At 34.2% G+C, this 24,105-nt stretch overlaps 1 protein-coding gene across 1 annotated transcript; it reads right to left on the bottom strand.

Moving 5' to 3' along the window:
• Positions 1 to 1,487: 1,487 nt before the first annotated feature.
• On the bottom strand, positions 1,488 to 23,839 carry LOC140451362 (uncharacterized). Its single transcript, XM_072545120.1, has 3 exons — positions 22,843 to 23,839; positions 9,586 to 10,925; positions 1,488 to 1,954 (listed from the first exon to the last, which is right to left on the bottom strand). The coding sequence occupies exons 1-3, from the start codon at positions 23,275 to 23,277 to the stop codon at positions 1,558 to 1,560; spliced, it is 2,172 nt and encodes a 723-aa protein (XP_072401221.1). The 5' UTR covers positions 23,278 to 23,839; the 3' UTR covers positions 1,488 to 1,557.
• Between the last annotated feature and the right edge of the window lie 266 nt (positions 23,840 to 24,105).

Below are 24,105 nucleotides of genomic sequence, written 5' to 3'. Positions count from 1 at the left end.
AGACGCAGGTGGCGTTTTCGCCCACTTTTTTCTATTTTTTCCGTAGAAATAGCCACTTTCATCCCCAACAATTTCACTTTCAACAGATAAGCTAACTTCTTCGACAGAGTGCCTATCACTGCCATCAACAGCTTCATCTTCACTCTCACTATCAGCATTGTAGTCACTATCCGTATCGTGATCACTAACAATCGTCTCTGCATCGGAAAGGTCGTTGTCGGTATCCCATAAAGTTTCAGCAATATGTTCAATTTCCTTTTGTGTCAAAGGCGCCCTTTTGTCACGCACGTTCGACATATTATACTTCGATCACAACTCTAAATTGAAAGAACAAACAAAATTGTATTTTTTTCTGGAAAAATAACAGTATTGTGCTTCTTACCCGAAAACGAGAAATTATCCTTTAACGGTATGGCAGGGTCAAATCTGACCCAATTCACAATATTCACGTGGAGCCACTAATTGCTTGCGGGCGACTGATAGCGGAACTGAAGCAGTTGCACGCCTTGAAAGAATACCTCAAATGGTATGTTGCCATATCGCCTAGTTTTTCCGAAAATTACAAAAGAATTTCCAATAGGGTCAAATTTGACCCTGCCATACCAGTTAAGGGTTAAAAGTATGTTTTGGTACAATAAACAAAATAAAAATAGGAAGTGCTTAAAACCACGATTTGGAAACATAGGTACATATATATAATGAGCAAAGAAAGAATAGAGATACACCCCTGATATAAACGAATAATAAAAAGAAAAATAAAACTAAATTGTTCTAAAAACTGTCCGATATATTAAAGAGCAAAAAATATCCCCAATACCTAAAGGCAAGAAAAGTATTCAATTAATGTATATTCTTTGTCCTAAAAGATGGAGCTCAAACCTGGACGTTTACAAAGAAAAGCATGAAAAGTAGCAGAAACAGAAAAATCCATGAAATGACACGACAGAGACGTCAAACTAATAGACAGGAAAAGAAATGATTGGATTCGCAACTAAAGAAAAGTAGCAAGTAGCAACATTGTTGTGCACTATACTGTATAATAGCTGGACATACCCTAAAGTATGCAAAAACCTAAAGATGGAATAAGATTTGGAGGTACTGGAGACTGTGGAGCCACAAACAGAAAAGAGGAAGACTGTAAATGAGATGGCCAGATGATCTGAAAAAAAACGTTGGCGCAAAGTGTCTGCAAACTCCTTAAAATTGAGAGCCATGGAACAAGAAAAAGAAGGCATATACCCAAAAATAGATGTTTGGGACTTTACTTCTGTTTCTTGAAGTAAAATTCCTAATCCTGAAACTTGGCACTTCTGGTCCCAGAACCCTATTGAATTTGGGATCAATAGGTCACTAAAGTTATAGATAATTCAAAATACAGAGGATGTAGAAAACTTCAATGCAATGTTCAAGAATTATGTGGATTATTTGATACTTCTTTGTATCAGTTTATTATCTTTAGTGGGATTAACTGAATAAAAAACAAAGTATTATATTTGAATTCTATAATCAATAAAGCATTAATTAAATAATTTTTTACACACAGCACAACTAAGTTCATCAAGTAACATCTGGCGTTGTATCTTCTTGACTGTAGTCTTTACACACGTACCGTTCTACTTCTGGTTTATAATTGAGTTCTTCTAAACACAAATTGTCACTGTCATGATACGTCCTTCTATGGTGCCCCATAAATTTGGAACTAAAGCAAGCATAATCACAAAGCTTACATTTTAGTGCTTTCTTCCTTTGTCTATATGTTACCACAATATCACTAGGCACAGCTCTTCGTTTTAATTGATAACCTCTAGCATTGGCCAAGTTTTTCTTTTCCGATGCTTCTTCCACCACTCTAGGAATGTGATATTTCCTCTGGTGTTGCAAAAGATACCGTTTAGTCATGAATCTGGAGTCACATACTCTGCATTTGAATGGCTTTACCAACAGACATTTGGACCTAAAACAATTCAGTTTTATATCTAACTAGAAAAAACACATGTAATTTACATTGGAATAGGACAAAAAATAGTGAATCATATAGGTACTTTATTCTGTATTGTAAATTTTGTTATTGTATAATTTTTACGTAAAGAAAATTTCAATTTTTCATTTAAAAATAATGAATGTGTAGTGTCTTAAGAAATATAGATAGAATTAGATGTTAGCTTGGCTTCTTATGTAGAAGCTTAGATCAGTCAGTTCTGTATTTTACAATTTAATAATACAGTGCCAAACGCTAATTTAGAACCTATCTATTTAGAGCTCCTCGGTCGCCCAACACAGCGAATTTGACGATAGTTAATGCGGGGAATATTTCAGCCTTAGCAGGCTTTAAGCAGGGCGATGATTTCGAAGTGTTCGAAGAAAGATTGGAGCAGTGTTTGTTGGCAAATTTAATTGAAGCTGATAGAAAGGTAGCCTTATTGTTGACTCTCTTATCTATACAATTTTGAAAAATTTATGTTCACCGGCTAAGCCAAAAGATAAAAGCTACGATGAAATAATTAGATTACTGGCTAGTCAATTTAAACCCAGAGTTTCTATATATAGACGAAGAATAAAATTCGATTCATCGAAAGAAGGTCAGGAGTCAAGTTAATTGGTTTATTAAAGTTAAAAATGTGGCAGCAGAGTTCGACTTTGGCACAAATCTATTATATAGAGTCCAGGAAAAGTTTGTTGTAAGGATGAGACAAGGCCCAATTTTAGATCGTTTGTATGAATAAGACCCCAATAGGAAGGAGTTGAAAGAGCTACTTGAAATTACTATGTCAAAAGAAGCTTCTATGATGGAAGCTAGAGAGGTTGATATCAACTATGGGGAGAATAATGCAAGTGTACGAAGGCAGACTGAAGTGAAGCAAGGACATTTTAAGACAAGTTCAGAGTATAATAGAAAGACAAATATGAAGGTAAATTCTAATAATGTAATATGTTTTCATTGTAATAAAGCCAATCACGATTTTAAAAGTTATACATGTAAGAACGGTAAAAGAAAGGGTATATTATTAAGGCTTGCAAAACAAAAATGGACAAAAATTTTAGTATTCAGGCAAACAAAGAGCCAGAGATCCAGACATTGGATTTTTTTAATGTTGATATTTTTAGTTTAGAAAATGATTTGGTATGGCCAATTAAAATGCAGATATTACTTAATGATATACCCATAACGTTTGAGGTTAATACGGGGGCAGGACTGTCTTGTTTACCATATAATATATATAAAGAAAAGTTTCTTCAGGTCAATATAGAACCAACTACCATTATGTTAAAAGTTTATCATGGCTCGGTAGTTACTCCAAAAGGACAAATTAGATTACTAGAATGCATTTTTTTTATTGTCGAGGGAATGTTTATTAGGCCGTGATATTTGGTATGATATTTTAGAAGATATTACAGAAAATATTATAAATCAGTTAACAAATTTATTTAAGAATGAGTTAGGGACATTTAAATATGAAAAGTTTAAATTAGAAATTGAAGAAGGAACTACACCTATTTTTCGGAAACCAGTTCCAATACCGTTTGCATTTAGGGAAAAAGTGGTTAATGAGATTGAGAAATTAAAAGAAAGTAAAGTGATAGTGCAAGTGTCTAATGCAAACTGGGGAACACCGTTAGTACCAGTGTACAAGGCTAATGAAATAGATGTCAGGATTTGTGCTAACTACAAAGTTACAATCAATAAATATTTGCAAAATATGAACCACCCCATTCCCAGAATTGAAGATCTATTTGCAGCGTTGCAAATAGTAGTAAATGTAGTTTTTTTTTCAAAGTAGTACCAAATGTTTAAGGCATATCATATCAGCAGAAGGGTTAAAAAAAATTGAAGAGAAAATGAAAGCAATAGTAAAGATTCCATTACCTAAAAATATTGCAGAGGTAAGAGCTTTTGCAGAAACGACAAATTATTATTCGAGGTTTATTTCAAATTTGTCACAAATTTTAAAACTTTATATGAATTAACCAAAAAGGATACAAAATTTAAGTGGACAAAGGAATGAAATGAGCCATTCGAGGCTGCAAAGGGACATTCAGTGTTTGATTGAATTCTAATTCACTATAACCCATTTAAAAAATTAAGGCTAGTGTGTGATAGCAGTGAATATGGATTAGGTGCAGTGCTTTTGCACGTGATATCTGATGGTAGTGAAAGACCAATTAGTTATATTTCAAGGCTACTAACGAAAACAGAGTTGGGTTATAGTATGGTACAGAAAGAAGCATTATGCATTTACTGGGCTGCTCACAAGTTATATGAATATTTAGTAGGAAGACATTTTGAAATTTTAACGGACCACAAACCGTTAATTACAGTATTTGGAGAGTTTAAAAGTTTGCCAAATATGGCAGCAGCACGTTTGCAAAGATGGTGTATCTTTTTATCTAGTTTTGATTATACTATAAAGTATATTAAGGGAAAGGATAATGTAAAAGTAGATGCATTAAGCCGTTTACCAGTGGAAGAGGAAGAAATGTCTATGGATGAACAAAGCGAGTATATTGGTTATTTTAAAAATTTGAATTTTTTAGAACATGTTACACCTATTGACTCACTAAGTTTGAGAGCAGAAACACGGAGAGATCCGGTATTGGGTAAAGTAGTGAATTTAATTCGGATAGGGTTCTATGAAAAGTGTTCTGAGGAATTGTTAAAGCCTTTTTTTTAACCGTAGGAATGAATTCACAGTGGATCAGGGGATAGTGATGCTGGGCTATCGAGTAGTGGTTCCTATAAAATTAAGAATGCAATTGTTTAATGAGTTACACAGTACTCATGAGGGAATTTTAAAAATGAAGTCAAACGCTCGAGCATATTTTTGGTGGCCATCGTTAGATAGGGACATTGAGAAAATTATTAATAATTGCAGTTTGTTGTGCTTCAAGAGCAGAACCTATTCAAGCAACAATTATACCATGTGGCAAGGGGAATAATTTCTTTGAAAGGGTTAATGCTGATTTTTTGGGTCTACTTAGAGGGAAAATGATATTAATCATTATAGATTCTTATTCAAAATGGTCAGAAGCATTCATAATGAATGTAACAGACTCCTTGGCAACAATAAGTAAATTTCGGGAAGTATTTGCTAGGTTTGATCTACCAAAGATAGTTTGTACAGATAACAGACCTCAATTCACTTCGGTTGAATTTTCACAATATTTGTCTAATAATTTAATCAAACAAATAACTTCCCCACCTTATCACCCCCAAACAAATTTTTTCTGCTGAAAATACAGTTAAGACATTTAAGAATATTGTTACAAAGATTATTAAGGAGGACACTGGGGATAACATGTCATTGGAGATTGCATTACAAAGATATTTATTTCACTATAGAAACTCAATACATGTTTCCACAGGTGTTACACCTTCAGATGTTATTTTTAAACGTAAGATTAAAAACCGTTTTGATTTGTTATTGGAAAATGAAGCTCAGAAATTTTTACATGTAAAAATGAAATGGGAAGAAAAATTTGTAAACGGGGATAGAGTGTTAGTAAGAGATTATAGGTATCCTAATAAAAGGAAATGGGTAGAAAAAGTTATAAATGAAGTTTTAGGAGATAGGCAATATATTTTTGAAATTTTTAATGAAAATATATTTTGGAAGCGTCATGTCGTTCATATATTGAAAGAAAAATTCAATGAGTAAGGAGATTTAAACCAAACTGTTGAAAATAAATAAAGTTTAGATGAGTATGAAGGATCTGATCCTATGATCACTCTTTATGATAATAAGACACCTGAATTAATCGTATCTGATTGTATTGGCGATATTAGATCATCAATGATTAACGTAGGAGGTAAGTGTGAGTAATGAGGAACCAGATAGTGGTGATAAGTTAGTGAAAGTGTCGAAGAAGAAACTTTAGATGAAATACTTCGTGTAAACTTAGCTTTAAGAAATATGACAGAAGGAGAAGGAATGGTTCCCGCCAAGCGATAGAATTAAAGGTTAGCTTGGCTCCTTATGTAGAAGCTTAGATCGTAGTCAGTTTTGTAAGTGCCAAATGCTAACTTAGAGCCTATTGGTTTTTACTCATCGGTCACAACAGAATGATACAGGTACTTTATTCTATATTGCAAATTTTGTTATTGTATAGGGTTTACTTTATTATTTTTTTATTAAAATATTTGTACGTTTGGTGTACAATTGTAAAGTAGAAACGATATGAATTGAGAAAGAACAATTTTTGGGGTCCGGTCAGTAATTCTACGGCGAACATAGAAATAAAGATAAATCTTTGTAATTTTGTAATTATTGATTACTCCTGGTATTAGTCCACATGGATATTGGCGTGGCTTATTACTTTTTAACGTATCTTATTGGGTAATACTGAAATGTAATTGGTCAAATTTTTCGGAAGGGCATACACTGAAACCAAATCTGGCTTTGCCGTTATCTGGCAAAAATGTTTCAAAGGCGGCAAGCATATAATAAACACAATAACAGTGTCGTCGTGATAAACTTATAATTATTTTATTTTTATAGTAAAATTGTAGTCTCATTTTTTAGTTCTCAAATTAATAAGCACATTACATTTCATTTGCATTATGTATGTATATACTTTTAAGCATCAATTTTAAATTTCAATAAAAGTTAAGGAATTTTTCGGGTCCAGTCCCGAATAATTCAGAAATATAAACATTATTTGTAATTGATCACTAACGGTATTGTCCACATTGCAGCTGTGGCTTATTATTTTCTACGTATCTTATCGGGCACTACTGAAGTGTAATTAGTCAAATTCTTCGGAAGTTATTACGCTCAAACTTTATCGTTATCTGGTCAAAAATGCCTTCTCAGGTTTCTCATACTAAACAATATATTCAGTATCGTCGTGTACGACAGCAAGTTCACGTATATTTTTAATATTTTTGTGCAAACAGTAGTGTTGTGTTTTAGTTAAGTTTGAGTTAAGACAGTACAAATAAGTTGTAAATACATTAAAGATGGCTTTTTGGCGACCATTTGAATGTGATACCAACGAGAATACTAGCGACAATCCAACGGACGATTTAGGTGTGTAAATTCTTATTTAAAACAAGTTTAATAATTAGTTGTATACGGATGCTTGGTCATAATATTTACTCTTAATCTACTTTTTTTAACAATTAAAAGTAAAAATATTTCTTTTAGATCCAACACCAATGAATTGGGAATTTGTAAATATTTGGAAATTTGGAAATTTGTAAAATTTCAAGCGCAAAGGATTATTCTAAATATATATTCCTGTTTAAGAGGCGAAAATAGTACACTTTCGGAAAATAATATTGTGTTAAGGATATGTGAACTTACCAAACTTGCGTGTACGACAGTTTTACGTGTTATTGCAGCTGGGGATGTAAGTGATCATTCTGTTAAACGTCAAAGAGTTGGACAAAACCTTAAAAAGATTGATAAGGCCACTAAAGACGTTATTTGTCGCTATGTCTACGAATTTTATCAGGACAACAAAGTTCCAACGTTCGAAATGCTTCAGGACAAGTTGAAAATATATCCCGATTATGCATATAAATCCCTTGATACATTGAGGCGTGTTTAAATAGAATGCGGATTTAGTTATAAAAAATTAGACAAGAGAATGGTAATTATGGAATCTACAAGGATTGTGATACAGAGGCAACATTATTTACGTAAAATAAAGGAATATCGAGATGACAATAGAGAAATTGTGTATCTTAATGAAACGTGGTTTGACACCCATGATGTAGTTCAATATGGCTGGATGGATGATAGCAAAAAGTGCTGCTTGAGTACTCCTTGTTCAAGAGGAAAAATAATTATAATTCTACATGCTGGAACTAAGAGCGGGTTTGTACCTAATGCCTTGTTATTATCGGCCAAAAACATTAAACAGTCATCAGCTGATTATCATGAGGATATGACGGCTGAACTTTTCGAAAAATGGGCAACGGAACAGCTTTTACCGAATATTAAAACAAATTCCGTGATAGTAATGGACAATGCGTCATACCATTCTAGACTCTACACCAAAATTCCAAATACTAGCTCCAAAAAGGGAGATATCATAGAATTTATGGAGAACAAAGGCATGGCAACACCTAGTAAATGTACCAAAAAGGAATTGTTGCAATTAATTAAGCAACAAAATTTTCAAAAAGAATAGGTAATAGATAAACTCTTTGAACGCCACGGGCATACGGTTTTACGGCTCCCTCCATATCATTGTGTTTTCAACCCAATTGAAATGATATGGGCCGATGTAAAAAAGGAATTGCGGAAAATGAATCAATCTCCCCAATTAAGTGACGTTGTTGTCCAAAATATAAGAACAGTGATCGAAAAACTTAACAAAACTGACATTTGGAAAAATTGTGTAGCTCATGTTCAAGTAAAAGAAAAAGAATATCCTACTTTACCACCAATTGAACCGGTAGTTATAAACACAAACGACGACTCAAGTTCTGCACACACGGATAGTGATAGTGTTTAATTGTGTGAATATTTCCACAAAGACTTCCACAACTTGTCAAAAATATGTTCTGTGTACCGTAGTAAATGTGATCTCTCCATTAATCTATAACCTAAGAGACAATTCGACTGGAAGACGAATTGGCCGATTTCATGTAAGTATCTTTCAAAAATAAGCTCTTTAAACCGATGAAACTTACAGATCATATTCATGATTATTTTTTACCAAAAAAAGGGATCAACTTTGTTTTTAGCGTAACTTGCTTACATTTGATGCTAGAAACTTTTTTAAAAATCAAAAATAAAAATTTCTTTAAACAATTTAAAAAAAAAGTAAAAAAATATTTTTTTGATTATTTCACGTTGAATTATTCGATATGGAATTTGACGAATAGGTAAGAATCTATTTTTCATTAGCTATAACTCTGCTTCTGCTGGGTATACAGACTTCGTACATATACCATTGTTTTCACTTTTTTATAAACTGTATTTTTGCTAAGAACATTTTTTCCGTAAAATATTTACCTTTTGAGTTATTTGCGAGAAACCGTCCAAAAATGTGGAGTTTTTGTTGAAAAATGAATATATTCACTCGCAAATAACTCGAAAAGTATTGATTTAGTAAAAACCTCTATAGAACAAAAGTTGCCTAGAATTAGTCAGTTTATCCACTTCCGGACTTATTTTGGATGTATATCTTTTCACCCCCGAGAAGGGGCGGTACCCACCCCAGGGCAAAAATACACATCGGCACAATATCACTTTTTTTCTTTGACACGTTAGCTATATGTGTATGCCAAATTTCATGTCAATCCCAGTGGTTCTTTAAAATTTAGAGGTTTTTACAATATTTTACCGTTGGTGAATGAACTATGTGTATTAACTTTTAATCATCTTTGGTGTCAAGTTCATAAAGAAATGTGAATAATTAACAATATTATTACTGTTTAACAAAATATTAGACCTTAATTTAAAAATAAAAGTTTATTATTTAATTTCTATTGCGCCGCCTATGTTTTACAGAAGGCGCCGACACTTGAGTGTCGAATTTTGTTTTTATACTTGACCAACTGACATCGTAGAAACTTGCTATGTAACTGTGTTATTAAAAGCAATAAAGTAAATAAAATAAATAAAAATAAATTACCTGTGTTCGCTGAGTGAACTTTCATATTTAAATGGTTTTCCACAATGGCATTTATACAGGATCTTCCACCTCTTCGGTGGTTTTTGATTGGGTCCTTTAGCAACCTTAATCGTAACCCAATCAGCTTCATTTTCGTGATATTTAAAACAGTGACGTCTCATCACAGCCATCGAAGCTCCCAAAAATCCACACAAATTACACTTATGATGTATCCTTCGAACAAGAATAGTCCTCACATGACAAACATGTCTGCGTTGCATTCTAAACATAGTCAAGAAACATCTCTTGCACTGATATAGTTTTTTACTGCCAATTTCTAGAACGTTCAAATTTTCAGTGTAGCTCGCAGTTATGATGTGTGGCGAATGTTGTAGAATCATATGAGTTTCATAACTTCTCTTTAAAGTATAATATCTGTTACATAGATGGCAGTAATGTGACGGCCTGCAGATGTGCCCTTTCAGGTTTGCTTCACTTTTATAGCTTTTTCGACAGCTGTTACATGCGTATGGTTTGATTGTTTTCTTCCGATGTCTTTCTAAATGTGCATTGTAAATAGCTATGCCATATAAAACGTCATCACAATAATCACATTCAAACACACATTCTGGGTGATACTTCCTAACATGGTCATCTAATTTGATGATATCCATTTGTTCCTTACAGCTAGGACATTTCTTAATTGAAAAATGCGCTTTTTGAATATGAGCACCTCTTTCTGCAATTGACGTTAACTTCTCAGGACACATGGTGCAAAAAATAAATTGTGTATTTTTATGAATGTTTTTATTATGAGCATCTATATCAGTTACAAACTTACCGCACAGCGAACATTTTTGTACTTTACCTTTTCTGTGAGCTTCTAAATGTTTTTCCATCGATTTTATTTTGTGTATTCCACAAAGTTTACATCGAGCAGTCGTATGTTTCACTAGATGCCTCGTAAGTGATAAGGCTGAACCAAATGTTTTATTGCAAATCTCACAAAAGGAAATAACCTTTTTAATATCATGTGAACGCATATGTTTCTCAATAACTCTTTTATGAAAAAGTTTGCCACAACGTGTACATGTTTCAGTTTTGAAATGATGCCGAAATACATGTAATTTGAAATGTTGAAGTTTCTTAAATTGTTTACCGCATGATTTGCACGTATTTGATTCAAAATGTTCTGTATAATGCAACTCCAATTCTTTTTTGTTTGTAAACTGTTTAGAGCAGACATCACAATCATATGCTTTTGCTAAAATTGTCTTAGGTGGTTTTGGATTATTGGGATTATGCATATTTCTGACATGTTTATTAAGGCTTGAAGAAGTTGTAAAAGTTCCGTTACATTGCTAAAAATGAAATAGATGAATTTATGAAAAATACAGTTCTGCTCTGTATCTGTAGGAAATAAGTAGGGAAGACCGGGGTTAGTTGTTACACGAGGCAGGTTATTACATTTAATTTTAATCAACGTAATGAGATGGCAGCACCTTTAACTCGACGTAGCCAATGCAGTGCATACCTCACATTTGATGGGTGTAAAATCAAAGTCGGCAATCTCCCATTTCCATAATTTTGGGAAACCACGAAAAACTGTAGAAACTAACAAACTTAAATTAAAACAATAAAACTGATGATGAATCATATAAAATTTGGTTTGTGGTTTTTTTTTAATATTTTAGTTTGGAGATTGCCATTTTTGTTTGCAATGCTTGGAGATTGACGGATATGAAAATGATCTAGGTATAAGGATATTGCCAGTTTTGAAACTAATAAAACGTCATTGTGCGAGTTAGATAATAAAAATATATTTTCATATTGAAAAATAATACAATATGTAAAAGTAATGTATATGCATATCACTTAAACTAAAATATCCGAAAGTTCAGGTATACAGGTATGGAAATAATTTTTCGGAACATACGAATATCAATACAATAAGTAGATTTCTTGATTTGCAATTAACCAGTGTAAATTTCAAGATAACGTCGCGATGTGCCGTGTCTAATTCAATTGTTCGACTGGATATGCTGTACCCACTGAGTTCTCTGATTTGTAATTAACCAGTGTAAATTAAAATATAACGTCGCGATGTTTTAAAATTAATTCATTTGTTCCATTGTAATCCTTATTACAAGTCGATTATAGTCGAACAAATAAATTCATTTTAAAACATCCCGACTTGATATTTGAAATTTACACTGGTTAATTGCAAATCAGAGAACTCAGTGGGTACAGCATATCCAGTCGAACAATTGAATTAGACACGGCACATCGCGACGTTATCTTGAAATTTACACTGGTTAATTGCAAATCAAGAAATCTACTTATTGCATTGGTATTCCTATGTTCCGAAAAATTATTTCCATACCTGTATATTCACAGGTTTCGACAGACTCTAACTCTGAAACAGGATTCTCCAAGTTCTCGTTTCCTTCTTGTTCATAACGTTGAAAAAGCTCTTTATAATAGTTAAGCTGATCAAGTTGGGTCCAGTCTAAACCAAAATGTTTGGTCAAAAGATTTCGCACATCATGCAGTTTTAAATTATTTACTTTGTGAGCATCGGAGATAACTGTTTCTGTAAACATGTCCTCAGTCCAACAGTATTAAAATACATTTTCCTTTGAAAGTGGAAACTTTGAAGAACCTTCAACAACAGTAAAGTTATAAAATAAAGCTGCCTCGAATAATAAGCACTCTACTTTGGGGAGGTCCAAATTTTTTTGGCAGTCAAACGACAAAGTAACTAGGTCTTCTATGTTTTCTTGAAGAAATTGGAAAAATGCTTTGGCTCGAAGTTTGTGAAGCCGTTTTTCAGTCATGAGTTTAATTTTAGATTGCTCATTTTTCTCGTATTTAATGCGTTCACTTAGCTCTAAACACTTTGAACAAACATCTGTTCTTGGGGTTTTAAAGCTCAAATTGTATTTTCTGTTAAATATATAACGAAAATACGATCTCTTCCAGTCTCCGATGGAATTGTCTGAGCATTGTACATTGAATACAATTTAGAGATGCTCAGTTCAGATGGAAGGTACATTCTTTTCCTCACTGGACGGCAATAATGGGATTCAGTACATTTTAATTGGTTTATAAACTTTTGCACTCCTTCCAGCTTGTCCTGATATTTCGCAGATTTTCGATCACCACCTCTGCGTTCAATCGGTATTTGGCTTGCTTCGGTAAATCGTTTTGTCACGTAGGAAAGCCTGTGTTTTTTTATCCCTAGCACGTTCAAAAAAGCTGATTGGCACACTGGCATTTTCTCCTTGGATAAAAAATGACGGATGAAACATTTTACCTGGTGCTTCTTTGGAGAATGCTTTTCATTTTTCGGCCGACGCCGGACAGTACGATTCGCAGAGCAGTATTTCAAAATAAGGGCATATTGAGTTGCTTTATCTTTGGTCTCATAGAATAGGCTATGAAATTTCTGTATATTGTTCATTTTCAGCAAGCAGCACATATAGGTTTTCGAATTGTGCCCATATTTTGGGTATTCTGGCATATTCTTCGCAGAATATCTACAACAAAAAATAGTTATGAACATAAGTACTGAAGTGGGTTGAAATTTTTAAGAAAAATGAAAAAAAAACAAAATTCACAACGGCTTGGAAATGGAATCATAACATTCACAAAAGTAATCACCTTAGACGTTTTGCAACATTTTTCTTCCATTTTTCAGGTTGTCTTATCCGCTTCCCTGCCTTTGTTGGTGTGACAGGAGATGCATTAACTTCCATGATAAAAAATTAATACTTTTTTTGTATGTAAAACTAATTTCTTAGACACAATATAGTTTAGGAAAAGCACAAAAACAATGTAACGTCTCCCAAAACTAAAACAAACTATAATATCACGAGCACGATATTACGGCAAATCTAACCATGTGTTGATCACGTGCGAGCGCTACGTGGTTCTTATTGGCCGAAGCGGAGATTGCCGTGTTTGGTACGCACTCAGCTATAGAGATTACCACTTTTGATCCCAACACGAATTTTTCACTGCGATTTGTATAAAGATAACACCGCTTTTGGTTCTTACAATAGTTTTACCTAACAGGTAATAAAAAAACGCAACAGATGGCGTCCCTAACTCAAAACAAGAAAAAGTGGAGATTGCCGCCTTTGATTTTACACCCCTCATTTTTTGTTTTTAGTAGCACTCAGTAATTTTTCCGACATTGTAAATTTTTGCTGGTTCTATTTTTACAAGATAAGGTAACTTATTGTTTTCACAGCATGTTTTATTGACTGTTAGCTTTATTATTGTCTATACGTACAAGATTGAATATTTGGGATTGATGAATAATTACAATTTATTTTTAATATGGCGTCCTGAGGCAGGTTGTTACTATTTTCAAGGGACAAGTTGTTACTGTAACAACCTGCCCCATCTCAAAAAATTTGTGTGTAAGTTTATTAGTACCTAGATTTTGTTGTAAATAAACACGTAAACTTTTAATAGATCAAAATGAGAACCTATAAAAAAACTAAGCATGGTAAAACGCCACAGGAAATCATTATTGCTGCAGCAAAGAAGGCGATAAAAAATGAAAGACCTCTTAGACCAGTAGCGGATGAATACGGGATTCATTTTATGTAAATTCTTTTTCTATCAACACATGTATAGCACATGCCTCGTTAAAATTTGTTTTTTTTTTTTAGATGCTAATATTATGCCCACAGGAATTGGGCATAGTATTAGCATCTATATTTAGTACTTATTTTTAAAAAATCGGTAAAAAGATCTCTGATCTACAAGAAAATGAATTAGCTTCTTATGTTACTGAATGTTCAAAGATGTATTATAGTCTTTCCCCAAAAAATCTTAAACAGCTTGCTTTTCAATTTGCTTGAAAAAATAACGTAACTCTTCCTGATAACTGGACCAAATTTGAGACTGCATCTACTGACTGGCTAACAAATTTTTTAAAACGCCACAATGAGTTATCCATCCGTAACCCTCAGGCTACGAGCTTAGGGCGAGACACAAGCTTTAATAGGCACAATGTAAATTTATTCTTTGACAAACTCTCCAATGTATTAAATAGGCACAACCTTGGAGCAAACGATATTTACAACTTAGATGAAAACAGGGTAACTACAGTTCAAAAACATGCAAAAATAATAGCATCAAAAGGTGTGAAGCAAGTGGGGGCTGTCACTTCGGGGGAACGAGGAACATTGGTGACAGTGTGTCTGGCAGTGACTGCCAGTGGAAACTCAGTGCCGCCAATGTTTATTTTTCCACAGAAAAATTATCGAGAACATTTTGTTTCCAGTGGACCACCAGGATGATGAAAGTGGATTTCTTAGTTTATGTGAAATATTTTCATAAGAATATTAAATGTTCTGAGGAAAGTCCAGTATTATTAATACTGGACAATCACGATTCCCATTTGTCGGTTGAGGCAATAGATTATTGCAAGGAAAATGGCATTGTTCTCACGACCTTGACTCCGCATTGCTCTCATCGATTGCAACCTGTGAACAGATCGGTGTTTGGACCATTAAAAAAATTTATTAGCAGTCAGATGGATGGCTGGATGAAAACTCATCCAGGAGTTACAATGACAATTTATAACATTCCATCAATTGTTGGAAATGCTTTGCCGTTAGCTGTAACTACAAAAAATATACAGTCAGATTTTCGTGTAACTGGCATTTTCCCGTTTAATAGGGACTTTTAACTGATAAAGATTTTCTGCCATCATCAATTAGTCACTCAAAATATACGAACACCACCAAGTACGCCACCACAAGTTATCAACAAAGAACCAGACCAAGAACCACCAGAAGGACTTATTAGTCCTAAAGATATTCGTCCTATACCTAAAGCTCAACCCAGAAAAAATACTGCACAAAATAGGAAACGATGACATACGGCTATTTTAAAGGACACGCCTGAAAAGCAAGCATTATTACAGCAAGAGCAACTGAGAAACTTAAAAGCTAAGAAAAAGGAAAACAAAAAGTTAAAAAGACAATTGTTTTAAAAGAAAGTGATGAAGAAAATAAAGAATGTTTCTGCATTATATGTTGTGATTCGTACACTAACTCAAAATCAAAAGAGAAATGGGTGCAATGTGTAGACTGTAAGGGGTGGGCACATGAATTTGCAGTGACGGTTCTCCAATTTTTTATGCATATATTGCCGGTCTGATTAGTCTAATAACTGATTTAATTTTTTTTTTTAAATGTCGCACAATAGTTTGTATTTTAATAAAAAATAAATAAATAAAGTTCATTTAAAGTTTTTCATTAAGAAAATTAAAATACTCTTTGAAAAGTATGAAAGTTGCTAGTGTAACAATTTGCCCCTGCCATGTAACAACTTACCCAATTAGGGAGTAATTTGATACAATTTGCAAGACTAAACAAATATATATATTTTTTTTCCTAAAAGTGGCAAGTTTCTTGTAAATCTACTATTTAAAATAATTATATCGAAGTGAGTGCTTCTTACACCATCTTTTATGAGGTGCCTATTTTACATATTAAATGCACAAAAAAATAAAATCTAAAATTTGTAACAACTAACCCCGGTCTACCCTACATCCCGAAATTACCAGTTAAAATTGTGATAGTAACAAACAGTACACAAATTGTCTTAAAACAAACAATAGTAACCAATAGTCATGTCCTTAAATAAATTATTTTCTCCTAGGAGTGACGTCACAAAAAAATTTACTATATTGCTACCAATGTTCAGTAAGATTTATCCCACATAGAAAAAGTCCCTTGGAGAAAAAGGAGAAGTATTAAATTCCATAATCTGGCAAATAATAAGTGAAATTAATCATTCAAAATATTTAAAAAATGACAAAAAACTTGCCCACAAAACTACAGAGGAATAACCCTCTTAAATACAACGATGAAACTTTTCACGAGTATTCTTAAGGACAAATTGGAAAGGCAAATCACTAATGCTGAAGAACAACAAGGTTTTACAAGAGGGCGGTCTGTAACAGATGCAGTATTCATAATAAAACAAATAAAAGAAAAAGCTATAGAGTTCGGCATGCCAGCGTATATTTGCTTCATTGATCTGACGAAGGCATTTGACAGGGTTCGCCTGGGAGACATTCTAAATATATTAATAGAAAATAAAACACCGACCAACATAACAAAGATAGTTCATAACTTAAATAACAACAATGTAACCAAAATTAGAGCAGGAGACCAATTCACTGAAAATATTCCAACATCGGGAGGAATTAGACAAGGCGACAGTTTAAGCCCCTTCTTGTTTAACCTACTCATGGGCAAAATTATAAACAAAGTAACATCTCTCAATCTCGGATACAGAATGGGCAACAAAAAAATCGGTATGGTGTATTACGCAGATGATGCAGCAATTATTGCCGAATCAGAAGATGATCTTCAGAGACAGCTCTTTCAGTTCTTGCAAATAAGCCGCCAACCAAATATGACCATTTCTACCAACAAAACTAAATGTATGACAATAGCAAAAGATCCGCTCAGATGTAAGTTAGTGGTTGAGAACAACCCCATAGAACAGGTGATGCAATTCAGATATCTGGGCATAGATATATCAAGCACACACGACCCAGTAAAGGACCTAAGGAGTCAGATCAACAAAGCATCCGCATTGTCGGGATGTCTGCGGGAGATAGTCTGGTCAAATCCACAGACGTCAAATCCATATATGCGCACAGACAGTAAAATTAGAATCTACAAGACTTGCGTAGGACCGATCATGACATATGGCATAGAAGTGCGCGAAGATACCAACAAAACGAAACAGATGCTAAGGGTTGCCGAAATGAAAACCCTAAGAACAATAGTGGGCAAAACAAGAAGAGACATATAAATCGAATACAGGATAAGCTGAAATACAAATTCAATATTTGCTCAGTATTTTTAAATGCATCAGCCTATATTACCATCATAAATTAAAGTAGTATGAGATTTATTTAATTTATCCAAAGTATTTCCTTTGCCTGTACTTAAATATTCGGAGATATTTTAAATTGGGGTGAAAAATGGGGTATTTCATGAATTAAAGATTTGATTCGTAACGATTGTCACAATTTAATATAAGTCATAAATGTCATCCGATTAATAACAACATTGAATCATCTGTTCAAATGGTTATATTAATTCTCGTTTTAAAACAATTTAAATTTAAAATTTAAAACAAACAATTATTATTTTTAAACATATTACTGCGTTTATATAATAATTAAATTTACTATCAAATGATATTTATTTATATTTTCATAATTTCATATAAATACAATGTTGAATTTTTGCAATGATCAGTTCGACTATTATATTAAAGTGCGATAAAAAGAGTTATTAGGTATACAAAATGTCAAAACTGACCATAATTTGTTATTTTGATTTTTGAAATGTTTCATATGTTTTTGTAAAGGAAACATAAAAAAGATCTTACTAACGAATGCGATAAAGCATGTAAAAAGTATGATGTATCTTTTAGAGCTTATGCTGCTTCTATTTATGTTATATACTGTACACCCTACTGATAGCTCCAGTAGGGTGTACAGCCTTAATGTAAGGATTAAAAGAGTACATCAAGGTAAGTCAAGATTGATTTATTAAGTAATCGTAATAGCAAGTATAGTATATCTAGTAGTAAGAACTTTTGTCCAATGATGATACAGAGGAACAGTAATGTACTGGAAAATATTTTGGCTAAAAGCGTTCTCATTTATAGTGACACAATCTTGAAACGAAGAACCATGAATATCCTACTAATTGTGTTGTGCCCCACTTCTGCTACCGTTATCTGGACTCTGTAACGGTGTACATGTAGACAAACGTCGTTTCCTGTACAGTTCCATGTCACAATCATACAGAATTTGCGTTATTTTCATTTCAGCCTGACTACGGGTGTAATCGTCATATTTACGTAATTTGTTTGCTATATGCTCTCCAAAACTAGCATATTCATTTTTAGTGTCTTTACCAAAATTACTTGGAATATTTTGAGCATTTTCTAAAATTGAAGACCGCAAAGAGTCTGTTATTTCTGAATCTACTTCTTCTTGGTCAGGACTTATATTGGTGTCTAAGGTATCCGTCTCCTAAAATGCAAAAAAAGTAATAAAAAGAAAAATATTTTTGACGAGAAGTTAATTTAAAACTGTCTTTCAGATGTTATCAGGAGTGACAAAGTGGAAAGAAATCCGCGAAAGATATCAAGGATTATTGGAATTTTCATAACTGTTTGGGTCCAACGCGAGGCAACTGGCTTTGTTCTCACTGGCGTGGTGTCACACCTGCCCACTTGCTACACCCAGCGACACATCAAAGGATGGCACTTTTTCCCACCGTAGGCCAAATTTTCCAAGGCCCAATCACCACAATACCTGCTGGGTGGGGCGCGTGACTTCGTTTTAATTGTTCGGTGGACAAGCGTCAGAGGACGGGGCTCCGTTTCATTGATCGGTGGGCGGGGCACGTGGCGTCATACCTACCCACCTGCTACACCTGGCGGCACATAAAACGATGCCGCTTTTTTCCACGGCCAGCAAAATTTTCCCAGACCCAACCGCCCAAAATACAGTACAGTATTGTACTGTCGATACATAAATTGTACAGTCGATCGTCCTCTACGCGGCAGCAGCCTGGAGCGACACGGTAGAGATAACCGCCTATAGGAGGCTCATGACACAAGTGGACAGAACAAGTCTGTTGCGAGTGGCTTGCGCCTACAGGACTGTGTCTGCGGCAGCCTTATGGACCTTCACTGGATGTGTTCCGTTGCATGTTTTGGCGGTGGAAAGAGCTCTATGAGAGAAGAGGCCTAAACCTCACAATGACCGAGAGAAGACAGAAAAGGAAAAGGTCAATTGAAAGATGGCAAGAAGAATGGAACAACAAGGAGGGTGTGGCACAGTGGACGAAAATTCTGATCCCGAACATAGAGATTGGGTGGACTGTGGCCACAGGCAACTGGATTATTTCCTGACGCAGGTGCTCACAGGACACGGATGTTTTAGGGCCTACCTCTCTAGGTTCCGAAAGGCTGACACAGATGAATGCCTATACTGTGGACACTCGGACACTGTAACACATACGACGTTAGATTGCAACACATGGATAGTAGAAAGGAACAGAATGGAAAGAGAGACAGGTGTAAATTATGTTACAGTGAGAGAAATGATTGAGAGAATGATTGAAAATAAATCAGGTTGGACTAACATACACAACTATTTCCGTGCAGTGATCAAGAAAAAAGAAGAGGAAGAAAGACAGCTGGACCAACAGCAAAGGTAGTGAAAGATGCTGGAAGTTGAAGCTAGAAATGTGGCTCAGACTGTATGAGTTAGAATACGTGAGTCAGACTGTGGCGAAGGAGGAAATGCCCGTCTGGGAATGATACCGTACTAGGAGCGATGAGTGTGGATGTGGATGAATGGAGAATGAGAGAATGAAGGTAGTGCTTCGGAAGTGATGCCGGTCTTACAGCGGCCATTCCGCTTCCGGATCGCTGGTTAACAGAGGAGGGTCTGGTTTCGCAGGTAGGCGTTCGGCGTAGACTCGGCGACGAGAGGGCATTTTAAAGTACCTCGGGAACTATCGCCGGGAGTACGAAGAACGAATCCTGTACTAGGGTCAGTCAGGCGGCGTCTTGGACTGAGATGTCTTTTGAAGGCCTCATTCCAGATCTCCCTCTACAAAAGACGAAAAAAAACCGCCCAAAATACCTACTTTAAACTGCTGCATTAAAATGTTTTTCAGATGCTATCAGGAGTGACAAAGTGAAAAGAAATCGCGAAAAATTTCGAGGATCGTTGGAATTGTTCTCACTGTATAAGTGAGACACGTGGCTTCGTTCTCATTGGTCGGTGCACGTGGCTTCATTCTCATTGATTGGCGGGTGTGGCATGTGGCTTCGTTCTCATTGGTCGATGGGTGGGACTTGAGGCGCCAGAGGGCGGGGCTTCGTTTTCGTTGGCCGGTGGGCGGGGCACGACGTGACGTCACACCTGCCCACCTGCTGCACCTGCCGGCATATTAAAGGATGCCGCTTTTTCCCACAGTCAGCAAATTTTCACAGACATAATCGCCCCAATATCTGCTGGGTGGGGCACGTGGCATCGTTCTCGTTGTTCGGTGGAGCATCAGAGGCCGTCAGAGGGCGGGGCTTCGTTCTTATTACCGGTGGGCGGGGCACGTGGCGTCACACCTGGCAGGACATCAATACAGGAGGCCGCTTTTTCCCACGGTCGGCGAAATTTTCCCAGGCGAAACCACCCCAATACCTGCTGGTGTGTGAATGACGAATGTCCTTCTCATCGTGACGCACTAATCCGAGGTAAATTGAATGAACAATTTCCTAACAGATAGATAGAAAGAGAAGAAGCAATTTATTGACTAGCCAGATACCCAGAATTTAAGTAAAATCGACTTCTTGTTCTGGGGCTATATTAAAGAACTAGTGTACTGTGAACCTCCAATAACAATTAATGACATGAAGCTCAGAATTAGAAACGCATTTTATAATGTTATACCACAAATGCTCACAAACGTAGATCATTTGACAACCGTATTATTTTATAATAACATCACACATTTAAGTGTTTTAAAATATTAAAAATCTTAATTTCTTTCTTTACAAATTTTGTTAATGATTTTAGTTATTTTCAAAAGTTGTAAGTATAATATAGAATTTATTCATCATTTACATTTTTGTTATTATCTTGTATTTATGTTTATTTACTTCATTTTGATTATCATCATATTTCATTATAATGGATTTAAAACAAAAACAAAAAAAAACAAAAAACAGGATGTGGCACTCTGGGAGAGACCAGGGAGAGGAACCATAACTTTAATATCGTCTACACTGGAAGCGATGGTTTTTAATTTTTTTTTATTCGATTCATCATACTGAGAGATAGTATTCACTTCAATAAATTTAATTCAAGAAATAGCCCTTTTTCACTACAATTTAAAATATCCCCAAAAGTATTAAATAAAGGCATAGAAAACACTGAAAACAAATAAAACTACATTGACTTTAGTCAATAATAGTCAAAATACTGAGCAAATAAATTATTTTTTAATTATATCATAATATGGCTACACCAGGCCATTGCTTTTATACCTCATACAGGATATTGAATATACTTTTATCTTTATAACTATTTAAATGCCTTGTGTAACACAAAATAACTTTGTATTCTTGTAACGAAAAAGATCCTGTATATTTGTAACTAATTATAAAATTTGAAGCTTACAGTTACCTACTATTTTTGTAAATAACTTTTTTTTGGTATCTCTTATAATAACAGATAGCAAACTTTGTCAGAAAAGTTGATCACACTGAATGTGCACTGACAGGAAGTTTAATTACACATCTACGCAGGGTTTGAAATCAGAGGAAATAAAATGAAATAGAAACAATGATAACTGGCTGAGTGCACACACAAAGATACTGGATCATACCACTTGGAATAAACTCTGCCCTCAGATTTTATCTTCATATACTTTTCGCACAGGGTACACTGTTGTACTTTTCCCTCTATGTGAGCTTATTATTATCTGTTATACTGTTAATATTATCCTCAAATGGAAAACATTATTTGACATTATTTATGGGACACATGACCTTATTTCGCAACAAACACCAAGCCAGGTGGGGTTGCGGGGGAAGAAAACAAAAAGAGCTGTGGAAAAGCATTTGATAAATATAAAACTAAATGATAAGAAGACAAATAAATACATTAGAGAGAAAACTAAAAGAAAAGTAGACCAAGAAATAGCAAAACTAAAATGGTGATTTGTAGATCACAATACATAATAGAAAGATAAGAAATTGCACAATGGGGGCCTTACGAGAATAGTAAAATAGAAGAAAGACCACAAATACAATGGGCAGACAAACTCAAAAAAAATGTAGGCCATTGGTGAATGAATGTACCAAGAAAAAAAAGAATTGAAAAAGCTATATAGCTTTTTCAATTATTCAATTCAATTCAACAGCTATATAGTTAGTTAGGCTGATATCCATCATTGCATAAACGAAGCTAAAATAGGTAAAACCATGGAGGTTTCTCTACTTTTACATTGTAATAACTTGTATATAAAGTTTCCTTACTCAGTTATTAAGTGACAATATTCCTGTTCATTTTTTGGTTACTTGTAAGTACAGTAATAGACAAATATTATAATTAACAAGTAGACAAATAAAGTCCAAAAAAATTCGCATTTTTAGTAAACAAATTACATACTTAATAATACAAATTTAAATCAGGTTGAAACCTACCTTGCAGGCAAATGGTTTAAGTCCTTCATGGTAGGATCGCATATGGGAATACAAACTGCCCCTTTGCCTAAACATTTTATCACACTTATCACATTTCAAATATTTTAAATTTCCAGTATGAAGTTCCATATGACTAGCTAAGCTTCTTTTATGATTAAAATTTTTTAAACAAACATTGCATTGGTTAAAGTGCTGGTCCATAACATGTTCTTTAAAATTATTGTGAATTGTACATTTGCAAATAAAACAGTATTGAGTTTTGTCATGGATCATTTGGTGAACTTTAAGAAGGAATTCGCAATTGAAATCTTCAAGACATTCAGAACAGGTGTGTATTTCATGTTTTAGGGCAACTTGTTCGTCAGACAATAATTCAGGATCTATCAGGTCGGGAAGATCAACTTCCTCATGTTCAATTTTAACTTTCACATCCATTTTTGCGATTTATAATTGTACATTTATGTTCGTTCGCAATGAACCTTCTTTTTGAACATGAATCTGAATTTTCTTTCCAAAATCAATGTAATTCTATAATGTCAGCTTTGTATGGATTTTACTCCAATCAAATAATTTCTAAATTCCTTACTCTTTTTTCCCTGATACTTTTTATTTTACTGAAGTTATTATAGCACGGTACAATATTACCAAAGAATATAGAAGCGTCTATATTCTTTGATATTATAATAATGAACAACTATATATTCTTTATCTATGATAATGAATTACCATGTATGTAGTATAGGATATAGGTTATGTTATGGTTGCTCAGTTGTTCGTGCTCTTCTTATTCTTCTTTCTTTTTCTTTTCTGTTGGCTCGCATAAAGTATATTGTTTACATTCAACAGCATGTTGTGTATTTTTAGGACGATTTTCACATTTGGTCCCATTGAAGATAGCTACAAAGGAGCTGTGAATTAAATTCACAAAACAAATTTTTGACGTTTGACTGTGTTGTCATGTCTTTATAATGTATATGTTGTAGGCTTCAATTACAAATACAGAAGCTTTCAAAAATACATGTTTATTATATTATTATATGAATTATGCAATTTTTTAATTTTTTTATTTACAACACGAACGAATAAATACTCGTTTCTTCTCATATAAATTGCAGTTATTATTACAACATTTTTTTGGCATTTGCCTTTGATAATAAACTAATAGATTTGGCAATCCTCAAACCGCTAGTTGCCAGATTGTTACAGATGGTCACCAGATATCTGTGGAAAGTACCTGAATACTATTCTTATTATTTTTTGAAA

This window comes from Diabrotica undecimpunctata, chromosome 9 (assembly GCF_040954645.1).
Source record: "Diabrotica undecimpunctata isolate CICGRU chromosome 9, icDiaUnde3, whole genome shotgun sequence".
Taxonomy (NCBI): domain Eukaryota; kingdom Metazoa; phylum Arthropoda; class Insecta; order Coleoptera; family Chrysomelidae; genus Diabrotica; species Diabrotica undecimpunctata.
The sequence above is the reverse complement of the archived record's forward strand: the minus strand, read 5'-3'. Positions and strand labels throughout refer to the sequence as shown.